The 24,560-nt window shown below is 39.2% G+C and overlaps 1 protein-coding gene across 2 annotated transcripts in view; it reads right to left on the reverse strand.

The window, feature by feature from the left end:
- ADCY8 (adenylate cyclase 8) overlaps positions 1–24,560 on the reverse strand; it is a 263,858-nt gene that overhangs the window by 36,907 nt on the left and 202,391 nt on the right. For both annotated transcript variants that reach the window (XM_008001549.3, XM_008001550.3), the window contains one exon: positions 16,895–17,067. In XM_008001549.3, coding sequence (XP_007999740.1) covers positions 16,895–17,067 — 173 coding nt within the window. The remainder of the gene's footprint in view (positions 1–16,894; positions 17,068–24,560) is intronic.

Below are 24,560 nucleotides of genomic sequence, written 5' to 3' on the forward strand. Positions count from 1 at the left end.
GGTCAGGGAAATGGGGGCTTAGCACCAGCTGCCAAGACCAGCTTTTCGTCTAGCTTTATGCTAAAAAACCTTCCCAGCTTATACTGGGCCGGGCACAGTTCAACTCATCAGGATTGGACAGGGACTTAGGAGTGAAAATGTACATTCTTAGGGAGGTATTATACATATGAGGATTAAGAGAACCAAATAACTCTGTGGGCTGGGACAAGAGTCAAATCTGTGAATACCTTGGAGAAAAGATGCTAACAATAGATGATACTAATTATCATGCGTCTGTAGCCCCAGAGAAGCACATAATTATTGAGCATCTACTGTGTGCCAGGCATAATATTCTGGGATGTAGAGATGAAGAAGGCACATTGTCTCTGTCCTCGAAATATTAAGAGAAATAATCAAATACACAGATAATTTTATAATATGATACACTCCATGGAAAGGGTACATCCTTGTTGCAATAGGAATACATGGCAAAAAAAGCAACCCAGGCCGGGTGTTCAGGGAAGGCTGAAGAGCTGAATCCTAAAAGATAAGACTTCACAAGGAAAAGGTAGGAGGGGTTCTCTAGGTACAGGACATCTATTTTGCTTAGCTTGCTGGTTTATAGGTCTCTAGTATGGGGATAAAAAATAAATGTCATATATCATGTTTGAAGCCACATGTAGACTCAGGAGGAGAGAGTGCTAACAGAGCTGTCCACTGTGAGTGCTAAAGTGAAGAGGGCTGGACTATGAGCCACACATTGTCACCCTGCATTTCAGGGCTGAGGAATCATCCATCTATCCATGAATCCATGAATCCATGAGTCCATGAATCCATGAATCCATCCATCCATCCATCCATCCATCCATCCATCCATCCATCCTTCCATCCTTCCATCCTTCCATCCATCCATCCATCCATCCATCCATCCATCCATCCATCCATCCTTCCATCCTTTGTTCCATTCTTCCAGCCATCTACAGTCACCATCAGGCTTATTTTGAGGACATAAACACAATCCAGTACCATCCTTTTATTCTTTCATGTCACTTAATTCTCTAGCCTCTGAAGTTTGTGGACTCCTGAAAAAAGATGAAAGACATATATGAGGTTTGGACTCATGAAGATCCAGGTTCCAATATCAGCTTTTCTATTGACCAGTTGTTTGACCTTGGAAAAGTCATTTGACATCTCTGAGCCTCAGTTGAATGTATCTAATAGCGTTCACCTCTATAATTGTGAGGATTAAATGAGTTAATCATGGTAACGTGCTTGGCACAGTGTCTGGCCCACATTTCCCCCTTGCCACCCTGTGAAGCAATTGGCACATCATCTTGCTCATGGCAGTGGAGCTTTAAAAAGTCACTCGCTTACATTGCTTAGTTTGAATGAGCACGTCCTACGTTCAGCTCCTCCTGTGACTTCTTCCCAAACCCCTGCTCTGCCTGGCACTTTGGATATCCTTTGCTTTGCCATACAGAAGATGTTTTTTAAGCCCAGAAATTTATCATTTGAAACGCATTTTCAAGAGAAAACACAAATACCTCTTGAATTATTTTGAAAGCAGTGATTGAACAAAAATAGAAAGATGACTAAACTCAGAAGAAAAAGTAAAAGAAAATTATGAACAATCTTTGAGTCATTCACTGAATTTCAGATGGGGAAAAATAGCCTGAGCAGAGACTGCAGAATATGATAGTAAGTCAGCCAGGCTGAGGAGCATCCCAAAGGAACTGTGGTTTGAAATTAGAAAGTTGTTTTTTTTTTTTTTTTTTTTTTTTGTAGTTTCAATGATTCCTTAAAGAACTTCCAAAGAGAGCCAAATGACTGAAATCTTTACTGTATTATAATGCTTCGCTGATATTGGTTGTCAGGGACTTAAAACCAAGAACATGTTGAACTAATTTATTTGAATTAATAAAATCACTGAGTCAATACTACCATCTCTTTATGCTAATAGAAAGGAACATTCTTAAGTGAAAACCCATGTAGCATAATGTAATTTTCAGGGCTATAACAGTCTTTAGAGATCATCTTATCTGATGTATCACAAAAATTAATATTTGAGTGTTATGCATTACATAAATATTTATGCTAATTATAGTGAGTTTGGAAACTAACAAAAGTGCACATATAACAAAATAAAAATTGCCCTTAAGCCTACCACCCAGAGAAGACAATGGTTAACATTTTGGAGTTAACTAAATGTCATTTCCTTTTACCCCATACAAAAAAGTATGTTTACAAATTTAGGATTGCATAGCTCTCATACTGTTTTGTAAACTACTTCAGACTTAGTAAAAATTATGAAAATGATTTCAAGTAATTAAGTACCTTACACTGTGCACTTAGCAGATTTATTCTATTCCATATTATGTGCACCACACATAACATAATATGTCTTGAAGCCTTTTATTTTACAGGTAGAGACTGAGGCTCACAGAGGAGTAGTCATTTTTCCAAAGTCACACAGCTCATTTGTGTCGGAGCCAGGATGAAAACTCATATCTTAGGCACCAAATTCAGCACGTTCATTATAGCACATTTGACCCCGAATTTTTAGTTTATTATTAGTTCCCAATTGCTTCTATGACACTCATAATAAACCATTCAGCTTGAATTTATCTTTTATTCTGTTGTCATAATAATGACTGTACTCATTAAATGCTAATTTTATGCCATACTCTAATAACCACTTTACACATTCTGCCTACTAAGATAGTATTATCCCCATTCTAGAAAAAAAAAATCCAAGACTGAGATGTTAAATAATTTAACTTAACTAGCTAGCGAACAGTGAAGACTAGCTATCAATACAGATCTCAGTGATATTTTTCAGTGGCTACAATGCCCTCCTCTATGTACCTACTTATAATTGCTTGCCCGTAAGGTCCTAAAGGATAAAAATAATGCCTTATTCATCTATGAACCTGCAGGGCCTAGTAAAAGCCCTGAATGTAATGTGTATTGCATGGATACATGGATGCATTCACGAAGGTCATGTGATGTTGGACAAATGCTATTTGGCTTTGACCCTACATGTAGGTTATTTCCTGGTTGTTCATTCCTCCTATCGACCCTGCTCTTTCATGCGGACTAATGCAATAGCTAGAACTGGTTCAATAATTTGTGGACTCACTGTAAAATGAAAATGCAGGGGTTTCTTGAAATTCCTTTTTAGAGAATTTCAAGATGGTGAGAGCAGGGCATTAAACAAAGCCAGGCCCTTCTGAGTGCACAGCCCTATGTGAATACACAGGCCACATGTGCATGAAGCTGGCCATTGCAGTTGCCTCCCAAATACTCTTTCTGCATCCATTCTTGTCCCCATCTAGTCCTTTAGTTGCAGCAGACAGTGTTCTTTTGAACAACCCCAACTTCTCATTGTTTAAAATCCTTTTGTGCATCCCAAAACCTTCTTGATTCTTTTAAATTTTATTTTTAATTGACATGTAATAATTGCACATATTTATAGGGCACAGAATGATATTTCAATACATGTGTACTCTGTGTAATGATCAAAGCACGTTAATTAGCATATTCACTACCTAAAATATTTATCATTTCTTTGTTTTTGAATATTCAGAATCCTCTCCTCTAGCTATTTAAAAATATACAGTAAATTATTGTCAATTATAGTCACCCTGCAATGCTATAGGACACTAAATATATTCCTCTTATCTAGTTGAATTTTGTATCTATTAACCAACCCCTCTCTGTAGGAAGGACTGATGTGTTATACAACACTGATGTGTTATACAACAAACTGCAGGTGTCTGTTTTCATGATTGGGTAGCAAGATCTGCATCACTTATCTTAATTATACTTTTGTGGCACTGAATTTGGAAATGTAGCATTTGCCTTGAAAGGCTGGAGATGATGGATGGGAAGTGTGCCCAAGTTCAAGTGTACTGTGCCCTGTGATTTGTATTCATATTTTGTATTGTGTAACTGAGACTGATGAGGTGCACTTGGCCCAAGTTAAGTCGTTTCCATCATAAACCTGGAAAAGTTCCTGTTTTAAGGCTGAGCTTAGAGAAGATCAGTTCTGCTTCTAAAAAGTCTGATGTGTCTTTATGCAGACATTGTTTTCTGCAACAGTATGGTCACTGATGAGGCACTTGAGGATGGAAATCTTGAGTCGTCTTTGAAGAATTTGGCTAACCTCTTCACTGTGTCCTGCCCATACTGACCTAATTTTTACTTTTTAATTGTGCAGACCTTCATTAATTTACTCTGGTGTGGTCTGTGCCTGGTCTTTCTGTCTCTCTGCCTCATTATTGATTCATCAGCATAGTGGCCATGCAGGCGGTCATCCTGTGACACTAAAGAGACTCAACTGCATGGACTGAAGTTATCCTGGAGGACTACTTCCCCAGGATCTTTCAGCCACAGTTCTGGGCATGGCAACAAAGTTGGAGACCTCCTAGGTTTATTTTCACTTTTCTAAATATTCTTGTATAAACGTGACAGTAGGACTGGAAATGGTTCAGGGAAAAGTACATTGAACATGGTTGACATAAAGAACAGCATTCCAGAGCTGGCTTTGTCATATACTAGTAGTTCATAGTTTCCCTATCATTAAAATAATACTGAATCTTCCCACTTTTGAAAAGAGGAAGATGGCACTCACATCAAAAGATTATCAAGATGTTTAAATGAGATTATAAGTTAGAAGGAGACGACGGGAACTATTAAGTATTGTATACACATGAGAGAAAATTGATATATGGCTACTATCATCAGTCTTTACAATTCTGGTTATTTATGAGGACTATGTGGACCAATGAACCTTTCCAATGTAATAAATAAATGGGGATCAAACAGAAACAATTTAGGTCAGAAAAAATCTTTTCTCCACCACATGGCTTCTAGATTCTGCCAGTGCCAATTTTCTTTAATTCCCTCCAAATGCTTTTAGATAAGTGTTTTTCCTATGTATTATCTATTTTAACTCATTCTCATTTGTGAGAGCCTCATCTGGTAGTATATTTTATGTCTGAAATGCCTTCAACATCTAACATTATTGATACAATCTTGCAAGGATTATTTTGGTAACCATGGCTTATCTGCAACCTGGAGACCTCTGAGAAGCCCCTACACATGCTGTTTAGCCCCTAGATGCCAGAGAGTGGAAAGAGCAGTGTCACGAATAAAGCTGTGGGTGTGTGGGGTGGGATGGGGTGGGAGGCAGCTAGATACCAAAACAAAAGGCAGAGGTGGTATTTGTTGCTTTTGTAAGCACCTTCTTTGTAACAACAGGTACACAGTAGATCTTAAGACATGTTGTTGAATTAAAATATACGTTCTTGATGTTCTGCTGGAAGCAGAGGAGTAGTATGAATACTGTCGATATAGGAGTTAAGAAGAAATTTTTTAGGTAGATAGTGAGGGTATGGAAGTCTTCATTAAGGTTTTACTTTTAATAAGAAGCATCCCCAAATTATTTTCCTTTCTAACAAGGGCAGACTGTAAAATCCAGCTGCAGACACAGATGCTGGCAAGTTGTGCCAATCATATTCAAGATGGTGGCACCATCTTCTCTTCTCTTTGTCATCCACATGTACAGTAAGGAGCAGACAAGATGGCGCTGGTCAACTGGAAAGCCATTTGTATAATAAGATTAGGTTGGGGCGGCCAGCTTTCCCCATGCTCTATGTAAATATCATACCTGATCGAACTAATCTGTGAGCCTATGTAAATGAGACACCACCTCCTCAAACCTGGCTATAAAATTTGGCACATCTGCTGCTGGTCAGTCTTTCCTCTTGGAAGTCCCCTCTCTCACTAAAGAGAGAGCTAGTTTCCTTTCTCTTCCTTTCTCTTTCTTTTGCCTATTAAACGTCCACTCCTAAACCCTTTGTGTGTGTCTGTGTCCTAAATTTTCCTGGTGCAAGACAACAAACCCAGGTATCTACCCCAGACAATGTAGCTGCTTCATACTGGGGACTTCACCTGGGATACCAAGGTACAACATTCATTGAAATGGTGAGTAGAGGAGTGGACTCCAACACTGTCCCTTCATTTCAGAGCTATTGGCCTCCATTTTAGAACTAAATCAAATCAAATCAATAACAGGCATCTGTCAGCCAGTTAAAAATATGGTTAGTGTTGCTGCCATTCTTAAAGACTCAGATATGATGCTTACTGGGGAGAACATGGAGAATCCCCCAGCACCCATGGATTGCTGGGCATGCTGGCCATGTTTGAACCAACTTCCTTTCATGGAGGACTTAGCCATCATGTGGGGCTGGAAGAGGTTCTGGAGCAACTGAGGATTTCTGACTGGGGCTAACCCCTGGGGTTATCCAAAGGCTTCTGAACTGACCCCAGCCTCCAATTGCCTGATGGGGTGTTGGCAACAGGATCTCCAACTTTCCTATTGTAATTTTCTCCTTTCCTGTCTGAGACAACCATGTCTCCTATCCTCTCTCTGTATGCAGTGTGGGGAAAATTTTACAGTTCAGGGAAGTAATCTTGTTTGGCAAAATTAGGGAATGTCATAGTAACCAGGCATATAGCTCAAAGGAAGGTGTAGTTGTGATTTTTGAGGAACAGAAGGTCCCTCCCCACCCACAGTGAGTGTCTCTCTCTGTCCTTGGTCTGGAGGGCACATGGCACTTCCAGGTCTCTCTCTGCCCTTGGTCTGGAAAGCGTGTGGCATTTCAAGGTTAACAGCGCCTCCTAGTGGAAGAAGGATCTTGTCCATGAGGCAGATTGTCGGTCTTTTTCTGAAACACGCTAGCTTCCCAGTTCTCCCTTTTCGTGCCCCCTACTAAAAACCAGGCTTTATGCTGCTTTGGTGAATGGGAAAATTCTGCCTTCAACAATTAGGAGTAAAATATCTTCTGAAACCAAATTTTAGTCTTGATACTGTCCCATCAGCAGATAAATGGCCATTTGGTCCCTACGTTCTTTTAAGGCACCTATTATGCCTCCAATTAGAATGGTATTTACTTAGTAAGGGGGTTTTAAGTTTGGAAGTTAACCAGAACCATTCTTGGAGGGTGAACACTTTAGCGCAGGTGATAATGGCAGGATACAGAGCTCAAACCAGCACACTTCCTCTATAAAGGGGGGAAGTACAACAGTTGCCCAGATGTGAATGTCACATAGTCTCTCCTGAGATCCATTTTGTTTTGGTGGGGGAACCAGGCAGGTCACACAAGTCTAGGAAGTCAAAGGGAAATCACAGGCAGAGGACTAGAGTTGCATGGGTGAGCATGACAAATCCCAGTCACCTAGTTCCTCTGGTTCCATGGCTGAGGTCATGCCAGCAACCACAGGTGGCACATTCAACAAGGTGCCTGGACCCAGGAGCCACGGAGGGAAAACAGCAGGGAGGATACCCCCACTGTCTTCCCTTCCACCCTGGGTCATACCAAAAGGAAGGAGCCTAAAGAGACACCTTTTTCCCACCTCTCTTTCAAAATGGGTAACAGACAATCTTCAGCTTGCACCCCTCTGGAGTGCATTCTAAAGCATAAGAACTCCTTTGACCCAGAGACTTTGAAGAAAAAGTGGCTCATTTTCTTTTGCACAAGGGCATGGCCTTCTTACAAGACCTTTGCATTAATTGCAAAATCAACTCAGCCCTTTTAGTAGTCATATCAGGCAGACCCAAGAGGAATGATTCCCCAAGACTAGAAAAGCAATTTCTGGGGGAACTATATGAGGCAGCTATTGGTTGTCCCAGTCTTTACAGTCCACTGTATCTGGGGCCACCTCCAACCATGCCACCAGCTCTTCCACCTCCACCATCTCCAAAATTTCCCACTCCCCCACCTTCGCTCTTATCCCTACAGGAAATGCCCAATGGAGGTGATGCCACAGGGTTCAAGTTCCCTTATCATTGAAGTCTTCCTTAGCAAATAAAGGGAGACTTAGGCCAATTTCCTGATGACCCTGATACGTATATAGAAGCCTCCCAAAACTTTGATGTTTCACCTCTCATGGAGGGATGTTATGCTGCTCTTAAGCCAAACCCTAATTGCAGCTGAAAAACAGGCAACTCTGCAGGCAGCACAGAATTTCAGAGATATGCAGTATGTCTCCTATGGTAGGCCAAAAGGAAAAAGAGAAATTAGGAAATCCAAAGAAACACCTTTCAAGATGTTTCCCCTGAAACACCATTCCCAATAGGAACAGAATCAGTACCTCTCGACAACCCTTTTTGGAACCCCCAGGTTTTCTATGGTGTTTTTCCTTCCTTCATGGTTTAAAAGCTCCTATCTCTTCTTTTATAATATTCCTCCAAACTAAGAAAAGTTAATATCCCCAAACTTTAAAATGCTTTGCTTAGAGTTGAGCTAGGGGGAAGGGCGTCCAGGGGCCTGACATGACGGCAAAAGGGTAAAAGTTTTTTTTTTTTTTTTTTTTTTTTAAACCAGTCAAGTTTTTGGCTTCTCTCTCCCTGTGAAAGCTGGTAAAGAGGATAATAAGAATCATTGTTTATATTCTCCATAAAGTTTTAACTAATGAGAAAGGCATTTGTGATGCTGGTCTCAAGCTGTAGCCAAACTGGTGTGCTTTGTGTGTCTTTAGGGTTCTGTCAAAAGGAAGGGTACCTTAGGTTAGGATTCAGACCCAGGACCCCGTAAGCCTGCTGTTCAATCCAGCCCAACAAAATGATCAGTAACAAACTTGGCTACAGGCTCTCGTCTTGTTTCATGTCCTTGGGAACATGACCTGTAATCAAATGGCAATACTTTGTTTTAGTATCTGCCATTTTACAATGGTGGCTGTCTTTCTGTACTAAGTCAGCTACTGGGTGGGGGCCACAAGCTCAGATAAGCCAGTTTATTGATCTGGGTGGGCATACTGATCCATCAAGGGCAGGGTTTACAAAATATCTTAAGCACTTATCTTGAGAGCAGTTTAGAGAGGGTCAAAATCTTGCAGCCTCTAGCTGTGTGACTCCTAAGCCATGGTTTCTAATCTTGTGGCTAGTTTCTTGGTCTGGTTCCCAGGCAAGAGGGAAGTGTATCTTAGGAAGGGGCTGATATCATTTTGTTTTGGACTGTGAACTGTAAACTAGGCTTCTCCCAAAGTTGGTTCGGCCTACCCCAGGGATGGGCAGGGACAGCTTGGGGGCTGGAAACAGAATAGAGTTGTTTGGGTTAGATTTCTTTCACTGTCTCAGTCACAATTTTTCAATAACATTTGTAAAGCTGCTTATCACACCTTTAAAAATACCTCATACACTTGAGGTTAAGTCATAACCTAATTAAGGCTTGTTGGTTTCACCTGGGAGGTTACTTTTTATAAACTTCAAAAGCTGAAAATGTTAACTGCTTGGTGTATCTAAAATCAAGTAACAAGGGATTTAAAAAGATTTTCTTAAAGAGTGCTTAGACTAATTAAAAGCGGATATCCAAGTGACAGGTATATTTAAAAGGCCTTTATGTTTTTCTCTTCGATCTTGTCTTCCTGGAAGACAACTTTTATTTTTTCTTTTCGGTTGACTGGATTATTTTTCTTCATTTTGTTGTCTTTCTACTTTTAATGCACATAAGATAAATCCTAAGATAACTTCTAGTAGCCTGGGACTCCTTGGGAAAAACAGAGACGTGCCATAGACCCTGTTTTGGGGAAAAAAATCCCTCTGTTTTCCTCATGAAACCTCAGGAATTAAAAGCAGATAGTTCCCTCTCAAAATCAAAAGCTCTGTTCTGTTTTCCATTGTATTATCTGACAGTTTTGAGTTTTAGGGGTATCAAATTACTTCATATTATGAGAGAGCTTTGGTGTGTAATAACTAGGTAGGAAATATATTTTAAGGGATGACTAATAGCAGTTATGGAGGAATACTTAATCCTTTGTACGTTTGAATCAGAGAAGCATGCTGTTTGTCACCTGAAAGATGTGGATACATTCCCAATCTCCTCTGAGAGATGTGACTCCAAAGGGGGATGGGCTGATTACAAAGTGAGCCAATTGTCTTTGGGTTGCCTTGCAATGAAATGCATAGTAGGAGCATTGCACTGTCTTCTCCCTCAGATTCTCCCTCCTTTTGGGGATCCAAGATCCAGTACAAAATGGCACCCTTAATTTTGGGGATCTGTCTGTCTTCAGCTGTGACTGCATATTATGCCCTAGAAAAGGATGCTTTTGTGACCCTGTTCCTCCAAGGGCTCCACCCTGAATCCACTAATCAAATTAAGAAACTGGCAAATGAAAAATCTTATGAGTGCTGAATCTTCTGTCTGTGTCACTATGTATGTGTTGTGTGTAATGTCTATAAAAATAGCTCTAGTTGACTGGCTTAAAGAAAAATAATAACTAAATAATTTTTTAGTTAAAGTTATTGTAAACTACGGAGATAACTAAACTTCTTTGTCAGTCATGTTTTTAACTGTAACTACCCTGAAAATGTTGTCATTCACAGACAATTATTGTCTTGCTTTGTTCCTTCTCAAAAGGTGGTTTATAATCAAGCTATACGACTTTAACAGGTATTCACAAATGCAGGTTTTTAATAGTTTTGAATATTGTAACATTGGAATGAAGAAAAAACCATATGGGATTCATGAAGAACTGAAATGTCCACGAATATCAAGCATAACCAAGACTTAACTAAATGGACTGCACTCAATGTTAAAAAAACTTTTTGACTTTTGCTTGGAACATTGCTGACCCTTATTTTGTTTTTCAGAGTCAAGGGAACTTATTCTGAACTATTTATGGCCTTTAATAATTGTGTAAGTTATACTCCTGGGAACAAAATTTGGAGCATGTTTCTTTTTCTCTGCCTGGTTCCTCTAGAATTTGGAAAATATCTGTGAGTACTCTTAACTTACGGCAATATAGTCATTTGTGTAAGGTCAATAAGAATCTATTTTCTTCCTTTGCAACAGGACACGATTGGAAAAACTGGTTATTTTATCAAGGTTTTGACCAGAAGGGTATGCTTCCCTTTAAGAATTCAATCTCAACTTGCAGAGACGATAAAAGTCTCATGGGGAGAACTGCCTCATACCTTGTCTACACATGCCCCATACAGGGTTCCTAACTTGTGATCAGTAAATAATGTCACCTTCTAACAGGTCTAGGAGCTCCAAGTTTATCATGGGATCTTAAGAGAAAAGAATCACCCAACTCACAGGTATTTGAAGATCCAAACCTGTGACTGGGCTTGGCTTTAAAAGGTCTTATCTGAGATTCCTTGTGGAACAGAGTTCCATCAAAGCCAATCCAAAAGGACTATACAGAAATAATTATTCTTCCTGCACTTAATACAAATAATCAGGCCAAGAATAAGACTAAAGTTCATTCATAATTTGTTTTTACCAAAAATGAGGACTGGAGAGAGAAATTATGCTCCAAAGCTTATCAAACATTTGTCACTAAATCTTAGTCTCATTTATTGTTTTTAAGCTTTTTGCCTACATTTCAGACTGACCCCGCTCATTCCTATGAATCAAGTGGTGGTCTCCTGATCTTGGAAGAAATAAAAGAGGATGGGTAATGTAAAAATCTAGATCAATATGCTAGTTCTGGGCAATTATACTGCAAATTCTGCCAGGTAGTGAAAGTGAGTAGGGTGCCCATAACTCAGAGGTTTCTTTTTTTGGAAAAATAAAACCAAGGAACTTCATAGACCCCCAAAAGGACATTCTATATCTTGGAAAGTAAAATTTTAGATGGAAATAATCTACTACATCACACTTGTGGGAATTGCTATACTCAATCTATTTGCAGTGAGACTATATACTGTAGCAACTTCTAACTGGAATATCAGAGATTTTCCATTGCTGTAGTATTTTGCTTAATTATTATCCTTATAGCAGGGATAATGTTACCAACAGAAAGGAAACATGAAAATTTTACTATCACTGAGTCTACTAGAACTCCTTGTTGGGTTTGGTAATATGTCACACCCTGGCTATGCAAAGAAGGTTATAAAGGAAAGAGATTTTATGTAAAGAAAGGATCTTGGATGATAAATACTTGTTCTAAAGACAATAGTTGGTTGTTTAAAAGAAGGATGTTTAGGACAAGTCAGAAGGTTTAAACATGTCATAGATGGTTCGTGGAAGTCGTTAAAGGGTTATAAGGAAGGTAATACTTGTGCTAAAAAGAATAGTTTGTTGTTTAAAAAATACTTGTTTAGGACAAGTTGGAAAGTTTAAGTGTGTCTTAGATGGCCTGTGGTAGTCATGAAAGGATTAATAATTGCAGGAAAGATTTAACCAAGGTTAACACTAAAGTGACTCTAGCCACCCAAATCCAATGCCACTTATCCTAAAAGGAATGTTACTTCTATATTAACATTTCAGCAACGGCTGGTGGAGGTAAACCAGTGTTACAACCCATCAGAATGGCTGACAGTAATCAAACTCCAAATGGTGCTGCAGACAGAACCATGCATGAATGTGCCTTTCTTTCAAGGACCCTTAGATTGACCCCAGCAGGAGCCCTAGCTGCTGTTCTTCACACAACGCCCTTTTCAGCAGGAAGTAGCCAGAAAGCGTTGTCGTCCAACACCCCTAACAGCAGTTAGGGTTACCAATCCAGAGGGAGGAATGATACAGGAGTTAAGAAGAAATTACTAAGGCAGATAGTGAGGGCATGAAAGTCCTCAGTAAGGTTTTCCTTTTAATGAAAAGCAGCCCCAAATTATTTTCCTTTCTAACAAAGGAAAGCCTGTAAAATCAAGCTGCAGACATAGGTACTGACATTGTGCCAATCATGTTCAAGATGGTGGCTCCATCTTCCCTTCTCTTTGTCAGCCACGTGTACAGTAAGGAGCAGACAAGATGGCGCCAGTCAACTGGCAAGCCCATTTTCATAATAAGGTTAGGGTGGAGGAGTCAGCTTTCGCCACATGATATGACATCATACTTGATTGAATCAATCTGTGAACCCTGTGTAAATCAGACACTATCTCCTCAAATCTGACTATAAAATCTGATGCATCTGCCCCGACCAGTCTTTCCTCTCAGAAGTCTCCTCTCTCTCAATAGAGAGAGCTGTTTTCCTTTCTCTTTCTTTTGCCTATTAAATCTCCACTCCTAAACTCCTCATGTGTGTCCATATCCTAAATTTTCCTGGCATGAGATGATGAACCTTGGGTATCTACCCTAGACAATGTGGCCACTTCACTGTCATTGTCTCTTCCAAACTTTAGACTAAAAGGAGGGTGGGTTTGTGAGGGAGACTCCCTCCCAGCACATCACCTACAAGGTGCTGCTAGAACCAGCAAAACTGATGCTCTTATTAAGTCTATTTTATTGCCTCCCTGAATTAAAAACATGCCCACTGATGAGTAGAAACGGGTGCCAGAACTCAATTCTAACCTGAATTACGATGCATTAATGCATTCCAGTATTTTGCCTATGTTTTAAGAAGTCAACAAGGCATAGGTAGTGTGGAAATAGTATCTTCTGATGATCAGTTGGAATACATACCTAATAAAGACTATGAGAAGACAAAAACACTAAATGCTTTGGAACAAGCATTTTCTACTTGGGCAAATAGAAAAAAAACACATTTTCTACCTGGGCAAATAGAAAAAAAACACATTAAATGTGAAGTATGACACAAATCCAAAAGAAATTGTGCTTATAGGTTGAGGAGCACATATTATAAGGGCAATAATGAGAAAAAATTCTAAGGGTTGTGAATGATAGTTGGCTTACTGTGAATCAATGATGTAATACGATTCCAAATGAGTTAATGCTCCTTTCAGTCACTCAATCATTTAATATTTCATTCTACAAATATTTAATTGGACACCTTGCCAGATAACCCTAAGTGCTTACTATATGAACATGAGTAATGGTCCTTGTCTTCAAAATTTCCTATTTTAATGGAAGAGAAAGACATGAAAATTAATTACTTCAACACAGTGAGGTAAATGCAGTAATAAAAACTTATGTACACGGATTAGAAAATGAGGAATGGCCAAAGATGATTTTGCCAAAGAGAGTGTAAGTTTGAATACAGATCTCTTATTTACTGGCCATGTGAACCTGGGTAATTGCTAACTTCTCTTAGCCTTTGTTCTTCAAAATGTTACTCTGAAGATTAAATAAAGCACATAAAATGCTTGATACACATGTAAATTAGACATTAGTATCTAAAGTTGATAAAGAACTCTTATATTCTGGCTTTTGTGAATAATGCTGCAATGAACATGAGAGAGCAATCTGAAACTATTCTTCAGTGGATAAATGGATAATGAAAATGTGGTATATGAACACAATGGAATACTATTTAGCATTAAAACAGAAGGAAACCCTGCCACTTGCTACCACATGGATGAAACTGGATGACATTATGTTAATGAAATAAGCCAGGCTAGAATCTGGGTCTGGGACTTCCCAGCCTCCAGAACTGTGAGAAATAAAGATCTGGTATTTATACTAGTCTGTGGTATTTTGGTTATTGGCCGCCTGAGCTGACTAATACAGACAGATGATGTATATTTCACTTTACCTATGAGCAAATTGAGCACGGGGTCACTACTGGTAGGCCTAGTATTGTTGACAAAATTGCATGTTATCACTTATATGTGGAGTCTAAGAATTTTGAACTCATAGAAGCAGATAGAAAAATTATGGTTACCAGAGACTTGAGGGGTGTGTGTGTCATGAAATTGAGGAGATTTTAGTCAAAGGATACAAAATTTTAGATAGGAGAAATAAATTCAAGAGCTCTGTTGTAAAACATGGCAACTATAGTTAATAGCAATGTATTGTATACTTGAAAATTGCTAAGACAGTAGATCTTCTGTGCTGTCACCACACATGCAAAAAGCATGTGAAATAATGCATATGTTAATTAGCTTGATGTAGCCATTCTATCACATATGCATAGATCAAAAAATCATGTTTATACCATAAATGTATACAATTATTTGTTAATTAAAAACAAAAATAACTCTTACAAATTCAACAAGAAAATGATGAATAACCCAATAGAAAACTGAGTAAAGGATATGAGCTGGCAATTCACATAAAATAAAACCCAAATAGCCAATAAACAAACAAAAGATGCACAAGCTTATGCATAATGAGAGAAGCACAAATGCAAACAGTGCAATAAAATGCACACTCAACCTAACAAGTATTTAAAAAATCTAACAGTATGGGTGGGAATGAGAGCAACAGGACCACTGCTTATAAGAGGAAAATCGTGTCAGTCACATTGAAAAGCAATTTGGCAACATTTTAAAAAGTGGAAAATACAGATACCCTAAAATCCAACAAGCGTGCTTTTATATCTACACCCCAGAAGATACGATCAATTATGGTAATTAAAGCATTTTTTATAATAGGGAAAACTGGTAACAACCTAAATGTCTCTATTAATAGGTCAAAGGATAAACATATTTTGATATGTTTGTATTATTTCATACGCACAGACAACAACTAAAATGAAGTCCGTATATATCAACCTAGATGGATCTAGAAAGATAATACTATATCACAACAAAATATTATAAATAATTTATAGATACAGCCCTAGCTATATGTATATATATGTGTGTGTATATATGTGTGTATATATATTATATATATAACATGGATGGGAAGGATATATATTAAGCATATTAGAAGTTGGATTTGAGGAGACAGGAGAATAATACTAGAGAAAGGAATTTCAACATCTGAAACACATTATCCTTTTAAAAATGCATAAGAAAATATGACTAATTGTTAGCATTGTTTACTTCCAAGGGTTGGTTCATGGACATTCATATTATTAGTTCTGGGCATATTTTCTTAGCCTTCTTGGATTATCTTGACCTTATTCTTTTCCTTTGACTGTTGGCCACTTATTCTGGCCTCAGCTAGTCCTGTGTGCTTCTAATACCAGAGACCAATCAGCCTGGACTGGTTCCTTCCATCACTTCTTGTGTGGGGTCTGTTTACCCCAGTGGCTGTGAAAGGGGCCAAGTGATGTCACCAGAAGGTGCATGCAAAAAGGGAACTCTTGCCAATGGGAGAGAGAGGGAAGGAGCCAGCAGACATATTCTTCTGCCTTCCTCTGTCCTGAGACACTTTTTCCCACCTTAGAGCCTGCCCAGAGACATTTCAAATGGTTCTGCGAGTGGATTTTCCAAGGCACCAGCTGAATCTCTTCACAGCCCATGTTGCCAGCAAAATGTAGTGGTAACTTGCATTTGCCTCTCATCCTTTTCTTCCTCACTTCTCTTTTCCCTCACTTTCACTGTCTTAGGGTATCATTAGCCTTGCCTTGGGCTGTTTTTCTCTAAGGAGTCTGGGTAAGATATTCTTTTTTGGACTTTTCTATATTTCAACAGTAATACATTTGTCTCTCGGCATCAGCCCTGTGGATACCAAAATCCATGCATGCTGACATCCCTTATGTAAAATGGTATAATATTTGCATATGACCTTTACATATCCTCCCCTATGCTTTAAATCATCCTTAGATTACTTATAAAACCTAATACAATGTAAATGCTATGTAAATAGGTGTTATACTGTATTGTTTTTGTTTGTAATTTTTAATATTTTCAATCTGAAGTTATTTGAATCCACAATGCTGTGGATATGCAGGACCAACTGTACGATCCTGAGAGAGCATGAGGGCTTAATACACAGTGGCTACTATTATAAAGATTGCTACAGCCAAATTATAAATAGATCCTGCAAGTATTGAAGCCACTACATTTGAAGATATCACAAATTATCAGACTTGGAGGAGACCTGAGCTACTATTTAGTCCAAACTTTGATTAATTAATCTGTAATTCACATAAATGATACCACTGAAAAGTCAGGATTTTTGCTTGGACTTGTAAACTACAGAATGCCTGATTTGAGATGTAAGTCAATATCCAATCAGTTTAAGTTTCAATAATGTGGCGGGTATCATTTTCCCAACGATTCCACTTCCCGCAGAAAGTTGAGCACACTTTGGACTCACAATGGGCGGGCACTTACTCTCCACTGTGGTTGAGGTTATCATAACGCAGAAAGAGGCCTGCGTAGATGGTCTCAGTGAGCAGGGCATAGATGGCGATCATGATCAGCAGCACTGCCAGCTTCAGGACGGAGTTTAGACGGAGGAAAACTGCACAGGTCACCATGGCCAACACCCCCGTGAAGACAAAGTACTGGAAACAGAGAACGCAGGTGGTCAGATTCAATGGGGGCAGCAGTTCCCTCTCCTAGCCATGGACGCTGGTAGGTCTTACACACATTTGCAGAGAGTTTCCATTTGGAGGTCTCAAGGCCTCCTGTAATTCAACAGGTCCCAAATCAATCAAACTCTTCATTTGCCTACTGCCAAGCCCTACTTTATGGCATCATTATTCACAGCATTTCCCAAGCCAATAACTTTGGTTTCATCTTCGTTGCCTTCTTCTTCCCCACACAGGCCATCCTACCTTGGTAGATTCTACTTTTTTTTTTTTTTTTTTTTTTTGAGATGGGGCCTCATTCTGCCGCCCACGCTGGAGTGCAGTGGTATGATCTCGGTTCACTGCAACCTCCTCCTCCCAGGTTCAAGCAATTCTCCTACCTCAGCTTCCCCAGTGGCTGGGATTACAGGCATGTGCCACCATATCTGGCTAATTTTTCTATTTTTAGTAGAGACGGGGTTTCACCATGTTGGCCAGGCTGGTCTTGAACTCCTGACCTCAGATGATCCACCTCGACCTCCCAAAGTGCTGGGTTTACAGGCATAAGCCACTGTGCCCGGCTGATTCTTCTTTCAGACCTCCCCTTCAGCCAGCCTTCTTCCACACTGTTTCTGTCTTAGTTCTCACCAACAGCTCTAGAATAGTTTTCTGGCAGCTCTGCCTGCAGTTAGCCCCAGTCCCCACCCCACACCTATATCGTTCTCTACTCAGTATTTCTAAAGCACAGATCTGATCGTGCCACATCTCAACTTGAAATTCTTTCATAGCTCTCCACGATCTCAAATTATATTCTCCTTTCTCAATAGCAAAGCTCACAAGGCCATCATATATCCGATTTCCTTTCACCCTCTAAACCCTTCTCCCACGTCCCAGGGCCCTGTTGCTTGACTCTCATCCATATGCCTAGGGCTTATTCCTCTGGCAAATGTCAGCTTAGGTGTTCTTTCCTCTGAGAAGCCTTCCTCAATATCTCCAGGTACTTTTGGATCTTGCTTCATTTCTCCATAGCACCCTGCATAGACCAGTATAATACCTATCACCCTGTATTAGAAGTAACTGCTCAAATTGCAAATTTGGAATTAGCCAAGAGCTGGAATATTAGAGTAGTCCTTAGATGTCAGTCTACCCCACCAGATTTCAGCCTTTTATGGGAAGCTCCCCAGCCTATTTCTTCCCTTAGAGAAGTATCCTAATATATCATTCTGGATGGTGGATTCAGACTCTGACTATTGGGAACAAAAAGAATAAAACTTGCATTATCAAAGGCCCATTTTGTGGCAATATTGTGATCTCTATATACTTTTCATTTGTAACATTCAAAGTAACTGGTCAAGATGGGAGTCATAATTCCTATTTTATAGGTTAAGAAACCGAGGTTCATAGAGCTTAAGTAAATTGTCCAAGATCTCTTGGCTATAAAGTGGCATCTAGGTCACCAGGATATAACCAACTCACATAAATGGGACTCTAGTTAAAATATTGGACTTGATAATTTCTAAAATTCCTTTTCGTCTTGTTATACATGGTTGTTTGTAACAACTTGTCTTTTCTATTACATAGAGAGACAATTTTTGTATGGGCAGGGGTGGTGGGTAAGAATTTCCAAAAATGTCTAAGTAATTACTGAAGATTATTTACAGATTTCTAAGCCTAGCTGGTTAATTTATGCATCCTTTCAACAAATGTTGACATCGACAGGTGTGGAGAGTGTCCTGATTGCGTTCTCTCTGAGGGCAAAGGCTCCATACCTTTGTGGTACATGGGGTGGACTCATGAGTGAAAAAGGCATTTCCTTGCCCTTAGGAGCCTAGTGTCTAGTGTCTCCTTTACTTCTGTCTTTTCCTTTTCCAAGAAATCCAATTATTTTCTGGTCTCAAATGGGATGATAGGCTTTCTTCAGCTGTTCTTTAAGATCTTGGGGAAGATTTTTAGGTAATTCATTTTGATGCCTCTGTGTAGGAAGCTGTGTGTGAAGTGACTGGGCAATAAGAAGTTTATTCTCCAGAGCTCAGGGAAACTCTAAGCCCCTCCAGTCTGACAAAGGCCAAAGAAAGAGGACTAGATCTGAGGGGTCCCATTTCATTGTTGCCTGTATCACAACAAGGGGTGGTGCATGGCTTTTTGCAAATTATAAATCATTTATTGGATAAAAAGGCATTGAAATGATTGTGTCCTTGGAACAAAAACTTATGTGGTCACAACAGTTAATTTATAAAATGTAATAAGCATTTATTGTGTGCCTATTACGATCAAGACATGGTGCCAGGCACTGGAAATTCAAAGGAGAGTAAGATGGCCCAGGCCTAAAGGAAGTTGTGGTCTAAAATGTAAAGCAGACATAAAAACACCAGCAATAATCATGGTGGAAAGTGCTTTGCCAGCAATGTGACCAAATGCAATGTGGGTATAGAGGAAGGACAAAGCGTTCTGCATTTTGCAGGCATGTCTGAAGAAGGCTGTACGGGGGCCATGAGTTTGAACTGGACCTTGAAGGACAGAGAGGATTTCACACAGTGGAAAATGGAAAGGGATGGGCATTCTAGGAAGACAGAATAGCATTAATGCAAAAGTGTAAAGGAACAAGGTGTCAGGAGGATTAATTCCTTGGGTCTTATTAGAGAATCATACAACTACTCATAAAGAGAACTAGTAACACAAGCAGAAGAAAAGATTTGAATGTGTTGCCCTCCTCCTTTCTCTAACAAGGCTGCTGAAGATATAATAGGCAAATATAATTGTACATTTGCACAATGTGTTGATGGGTCCTTCTCGTTTTGTTGCCTCAATCAGTTGTGGCAGTATGCACTCGCCTTCTTTACCCCCATCCCCCATTCCATTGAAAGGAATCACCCACTGCCTTGTATGGTTTAGGTAACTTTTTACTTGAAAGTATAAAGGTGAATCTTTTGGAGGTGATATAAACCATGGGACATCAAACAGAATGAGGCCCCTGAACAACATCAGAGGAATCTCCTCTGTGCATTTTATACCTTGAGTGAATAGTCAGGGTGGGACCAGGAAATGGGAGAACAACAGGAAGCTACAGAAGTATTATGGCTTTGTAAAAGCTTTGGGAAAACATTTCTCTTTTGCTGTGTCTGGACCCATAAATTGTACGTGTCCTGTAACTTGGGAAGAAACTGGGCTCAATGCAATTACTTAGTCTCTGTCAAAAAACAAGCAATTTTTGTGTCATATTACTCTGGGAACTTAGAAGGCCCACAGCTCCTAAACTCTCCCTTAAATGGATCCTGGGTATAAGGGGCTCATAGGTGTAGCAGGACAGAGTTAAGGGGCAAAACCACGCTGTAAAAAAATCCTCTTGCATGGAAATCTGTACTTTATTCTGCAGTCCATAAGGAATCACAGATGAGTTTCATACTTGTAATAGATTCATTAGGTCAATGCCTAAGAAATAAATTGTGGTAGGGAAGAATGTACGAAGTATCAGGATTAATGGAGAAAAGCTGAGACTTAAAGACAAGGTCTTGGCAGATCTACCCAATAAACTTAGCAAGATATAAAAATTGGATAACATTGTCTAGTTTTATGGGGAGGTAAGAAATAGAGAGGAGTCAGAGATAGCACTAAGATTTCCACTTTGTATTAATCCATTAAGTAAGAAAAAACTTAAGATAAAGCATGGGGAAAAGGCAGTGAGTTCTTTTTTAGGCCTATCAAGCTTTAGGTATAGAAGGGGTGATTCAGGAAGGATGTTCAGTGAGCGATGACATAAATGAGGCTGAGATTCAGAAGGCAGATGGGGTCTGGAGACACACATTTAGCATCATTCAGCTGAACTTACAGGTGTGGAAGAAATTATTCAAGCAGAATACAAGTAAAGACAGAAGACACAGAGACTAACATTGAGAGCCTACCATGTTTGAAGGACTGTGGAAGAAGAGAAATAAGAATATTGATTAGGCATTGTTGGGGATGTGTGGAGGAGAACTAGAAGACAGTAGTGAAGAAACATGTGCCCGAAGAATAAAGAGCTCTATATACAAGAGTTTTCAGAGGAGCACTTAAATGACAACAAAAAGTCTTCAAAATAATTTTAAACTGGAAAGCAGGGTGTAAAATTGTATATACACTATGATTACAAGAATGCAAAATATGTGTACACAGACATGACATGGCTTTTGAGTGGATTATTTCCTTTTGTAATGTCCTTTAGTTTTATTCTAATGTGCAATATCAAATGAAGCAGTAGGTTGAATGCAGTGTTTCGGGGTAAATCCCTGTACTCCAGAGGACTCTGCCTGGGGTTCTCTGTTTTCTCCTAGACCTTTTAATGACAAAAAATAATAATGCCAAGTTTTGTATGAGAAATGTTAGGTAGTGAGCAAAGTTCCCAGCAATCTCTGATAAAGGAAGCAGACAAGCTATGCATTGTAAGTGTGTCACCTTTGCCTTGGGAAAGGATATAATGATACCTCAGTTTTTACTGTTAAAAAAATTGGTTAGGAAAAAGAAGTCAAAGGCATTTCAGTAGGTAAAATAAAATGTGGACAGGAGAAGACAAAAACCCCTACAGATGTGGAGGTGTGAAAGACACCAGATTCATCTTAGATGAACTCCAGGTAAGATGGGTGGAGGGACCAGCTGGGTTGGGGATGTCTGTAAATCAGCAATTAAGTTGGTGGAAAGTAGATCTAATAATTAAGCCTAAATATTTATTGGGCATGTATTCTGTGAATGATGTTGAATGACTTTATGTGTTTCATCTCATTTAATTCCTTAAATGACTCAAGGACAGGTATTATTCTTGGGTCCACTTTACAGAAGAGAGGAAGTGTATGTAACACTTTTCTTCTTCTGAATACACAAAGTTTTCCTCTCTCAGATATTCTGGCTTGGGAAATCAATTTCTTCAATGTCTGTACTGAAAAAATTGGAATCTCATGATTTGACAAGGTATTAAGGGTAGCAACAACTGAACCTGTTTCCATAAAACAGTTTACAAACTAAATCATGCATTATTCCACAATTGTTGACTGAGAACCCACTATGCACCAAAAATTGTGCCAGGCTGGAAGGACATTGTCAATGCACCATAAATTGCCTTGGCAATATATGCACAATTTACTCTTAGGAGGAAGAAGAATTATTTTGCACAATGATAACTGACGAAGGAATTGAGCATCTACCCACACAAGTCAGACAAACTGGATTCCCTGAAGCTATCTGGTTGCTGCCCAAATCCCATAACATCTTGAACTCATGGGACAAGAAGGAAAGAAATCAAACAGACAATTTTTAAAAGTCACTGTGATTCAAAGAAATCATCTGGACTTATTGCTTTACACAAAATCTGATTCTTAGCAATTGTAGCTCTTGGTATAAATAGCACAGTGAAGTGTATCCAGGCAAATGACAGAAGCTGCTTTGCTTCTTCTGAGACCAGCCTGGACTCTCCAGAAAGTAGAGCAAGGAGGGTATCATAAACCTGGGGACGACCACAAGGTGCTGGGAAGATAGCTGGTCTGACTTTCCAGGGTGTTCACTGGGTTGTGTTAAGTAGGAGAAAAGAAAATTTTGTATGTGGTTTGTGCTCCGGTACACTCTTAATGGTCCTTTGGTTCATTCAAGATGCTGGTTTTCCAAGGCTGTATTTTTGAAAAATCTTCTGTCATTCATATAATTGTCTTTTACTATGCAATATGTTCCCCCTACCCATTTTATGATTTTGTCTTTATTATGGTTTGAGTAATTTGATTATGATGTGCCTTCATGTGCCTGTGTGTGTTTATATTGAGGTTTTGGACCTGTGGATGTATGATTTTCATCAAATGTGGAAAAATTCATGCCAGTATTTCTTTAAATAGGTTTTCAATCTCCTTGTCTTTCTCTTAGTCTTTCTATTAAGTTAGGAGCTAGGACTCCAATTATACATACAGTATGCTGCTTGAAGTTGTCCCCAGTACTGCTTTTATTTTAATTTTTGTATTTCATTTTGGATACTTTATATTGCTATGTTATCAGTTTCGCTATTTTTTTCTTCTGCACTATCTAATTTTGTCTATCATAAATACAGTCTATCATAAATATTTATTTGCTTGGCTGGGTGCAGTGGCTCATGCCTATAGTCCCAGCACTTTGGGAGGCCCAGGCAGGTGGGTCACTTGTGGCCAGGAGTTTGAAACCAGACTGGCCAACATGGAAAAACCACATCTGTACTAAAAATAATGACAATAAAAAGCTTAGTTCAGTATGTTGGTGCATGCCTGTAGTCCCAGATACTTGGGAGGCTGAGGCACAAGAATTGCTTGAACCTGGGAAGTGGAGGTTGTAGTGAGCCAGGGTTGTACCACTGCATTCCCGCCTGAGCAACAGAGTGAGACTCTGTGTCAAAAAAAAAAAAAAAAAAAAAAAAAAAATGCTAATTCAAATATACACAGTCAAATCTGAATTGGTCTTTTTTGGTTGACATTTTTCCCCTCGTTATCAGTCATATTTTCCTTCTCCTTTTGATGCCTGGTAATCTTTGATTGGGTGCCAGACATTGTGTATTTACCTTGTTAAATCCTAGCTATTTTTGTATTCCTATGAATATTCTTGAAATTTATTCTAGGACACATATTAAATTATTTTAAAAGGTTTGATCTCTTTGGATCTAACTTTTAAGATTTTAAAGGAAGAATCAGAGAAGCATATGATGTAGCAACAATTATTTTACTCTACTGAAGCAAGACTTTTCTGAATACTCTAACCTAGTACCCCAAGAATCTTTTTCAGTCTGACTGGTGGGAACAAAATTATTCTCAGCTCTGTGTGAGTTCCAGGCACTGATCCTTCCAGATGGTTCTTTTGCCATGTCAGTTTCCTCACATGCATGCACTGATTGAACCCTTTTCAGATCTCTAGGTTTTTCTCTCTATGCAACTCCCTAGAGTAGTGTGTTCTGCAGACTCTAGCCACCTCGGTCTCCCGGGACTCTCAGCTTAGTATTCTGAAATCAGGGAGTCCACCTTAGTTTCCTCTTCCTGAGCCATAGTCTAAAAACTCTCTTAAAGCAATAATAAAGCTCAGGCAATCTCTTGCTTCCTGTCTTTCAGGATTATTGTCCTTCACTGACTGATGCCTAGTGCCTTGAAAACTATTGTTTCATATATTTTGTTTGTTTTTAGTTATTTCAGATGGAAAGGTAAATCTTGTTCCTGTTAGTCTATTGGAAGAATGCTTCCTTTCTCTTTAAATATTTTAAAACACACATTGTGGGGCCTGTCCTGCTGGGCCCTTCGGTCAATATTGAATAGCTTTACAATATTATCTTCACTCCTTAAGTCAATAAATTTGAGAGGATGGAAAGGATGTCCTAGATAAATAAATCAACGGTAGGAAGGATGGAGTGTGAGTGCTAAGATGACACCATAAGGGTATGTGAGATGGCAGGAAGGAGAGTGCTGAAGGAGTTGGGCCAGCCAAACCACATTATGGAAAAAGGGAGGCTTGAAGGCTGGGCA

The sequence above is a fragment of the Chlorocebus sabaeus genome, chromosome 8, assembly GCF_047675955.1.
Source record: "Chlorocebus sabaeus isolate Y175 chromosome 8, mChlSab1.0.hap1, whole genome shotgun sequence".
Classification (NCBI taxonomy): Eukaryota; Metazoa; Chordata; class Mammalia; order Primates; family Cercopithecidae; genus Chlorocebus; species Chlorocebus sabaeus.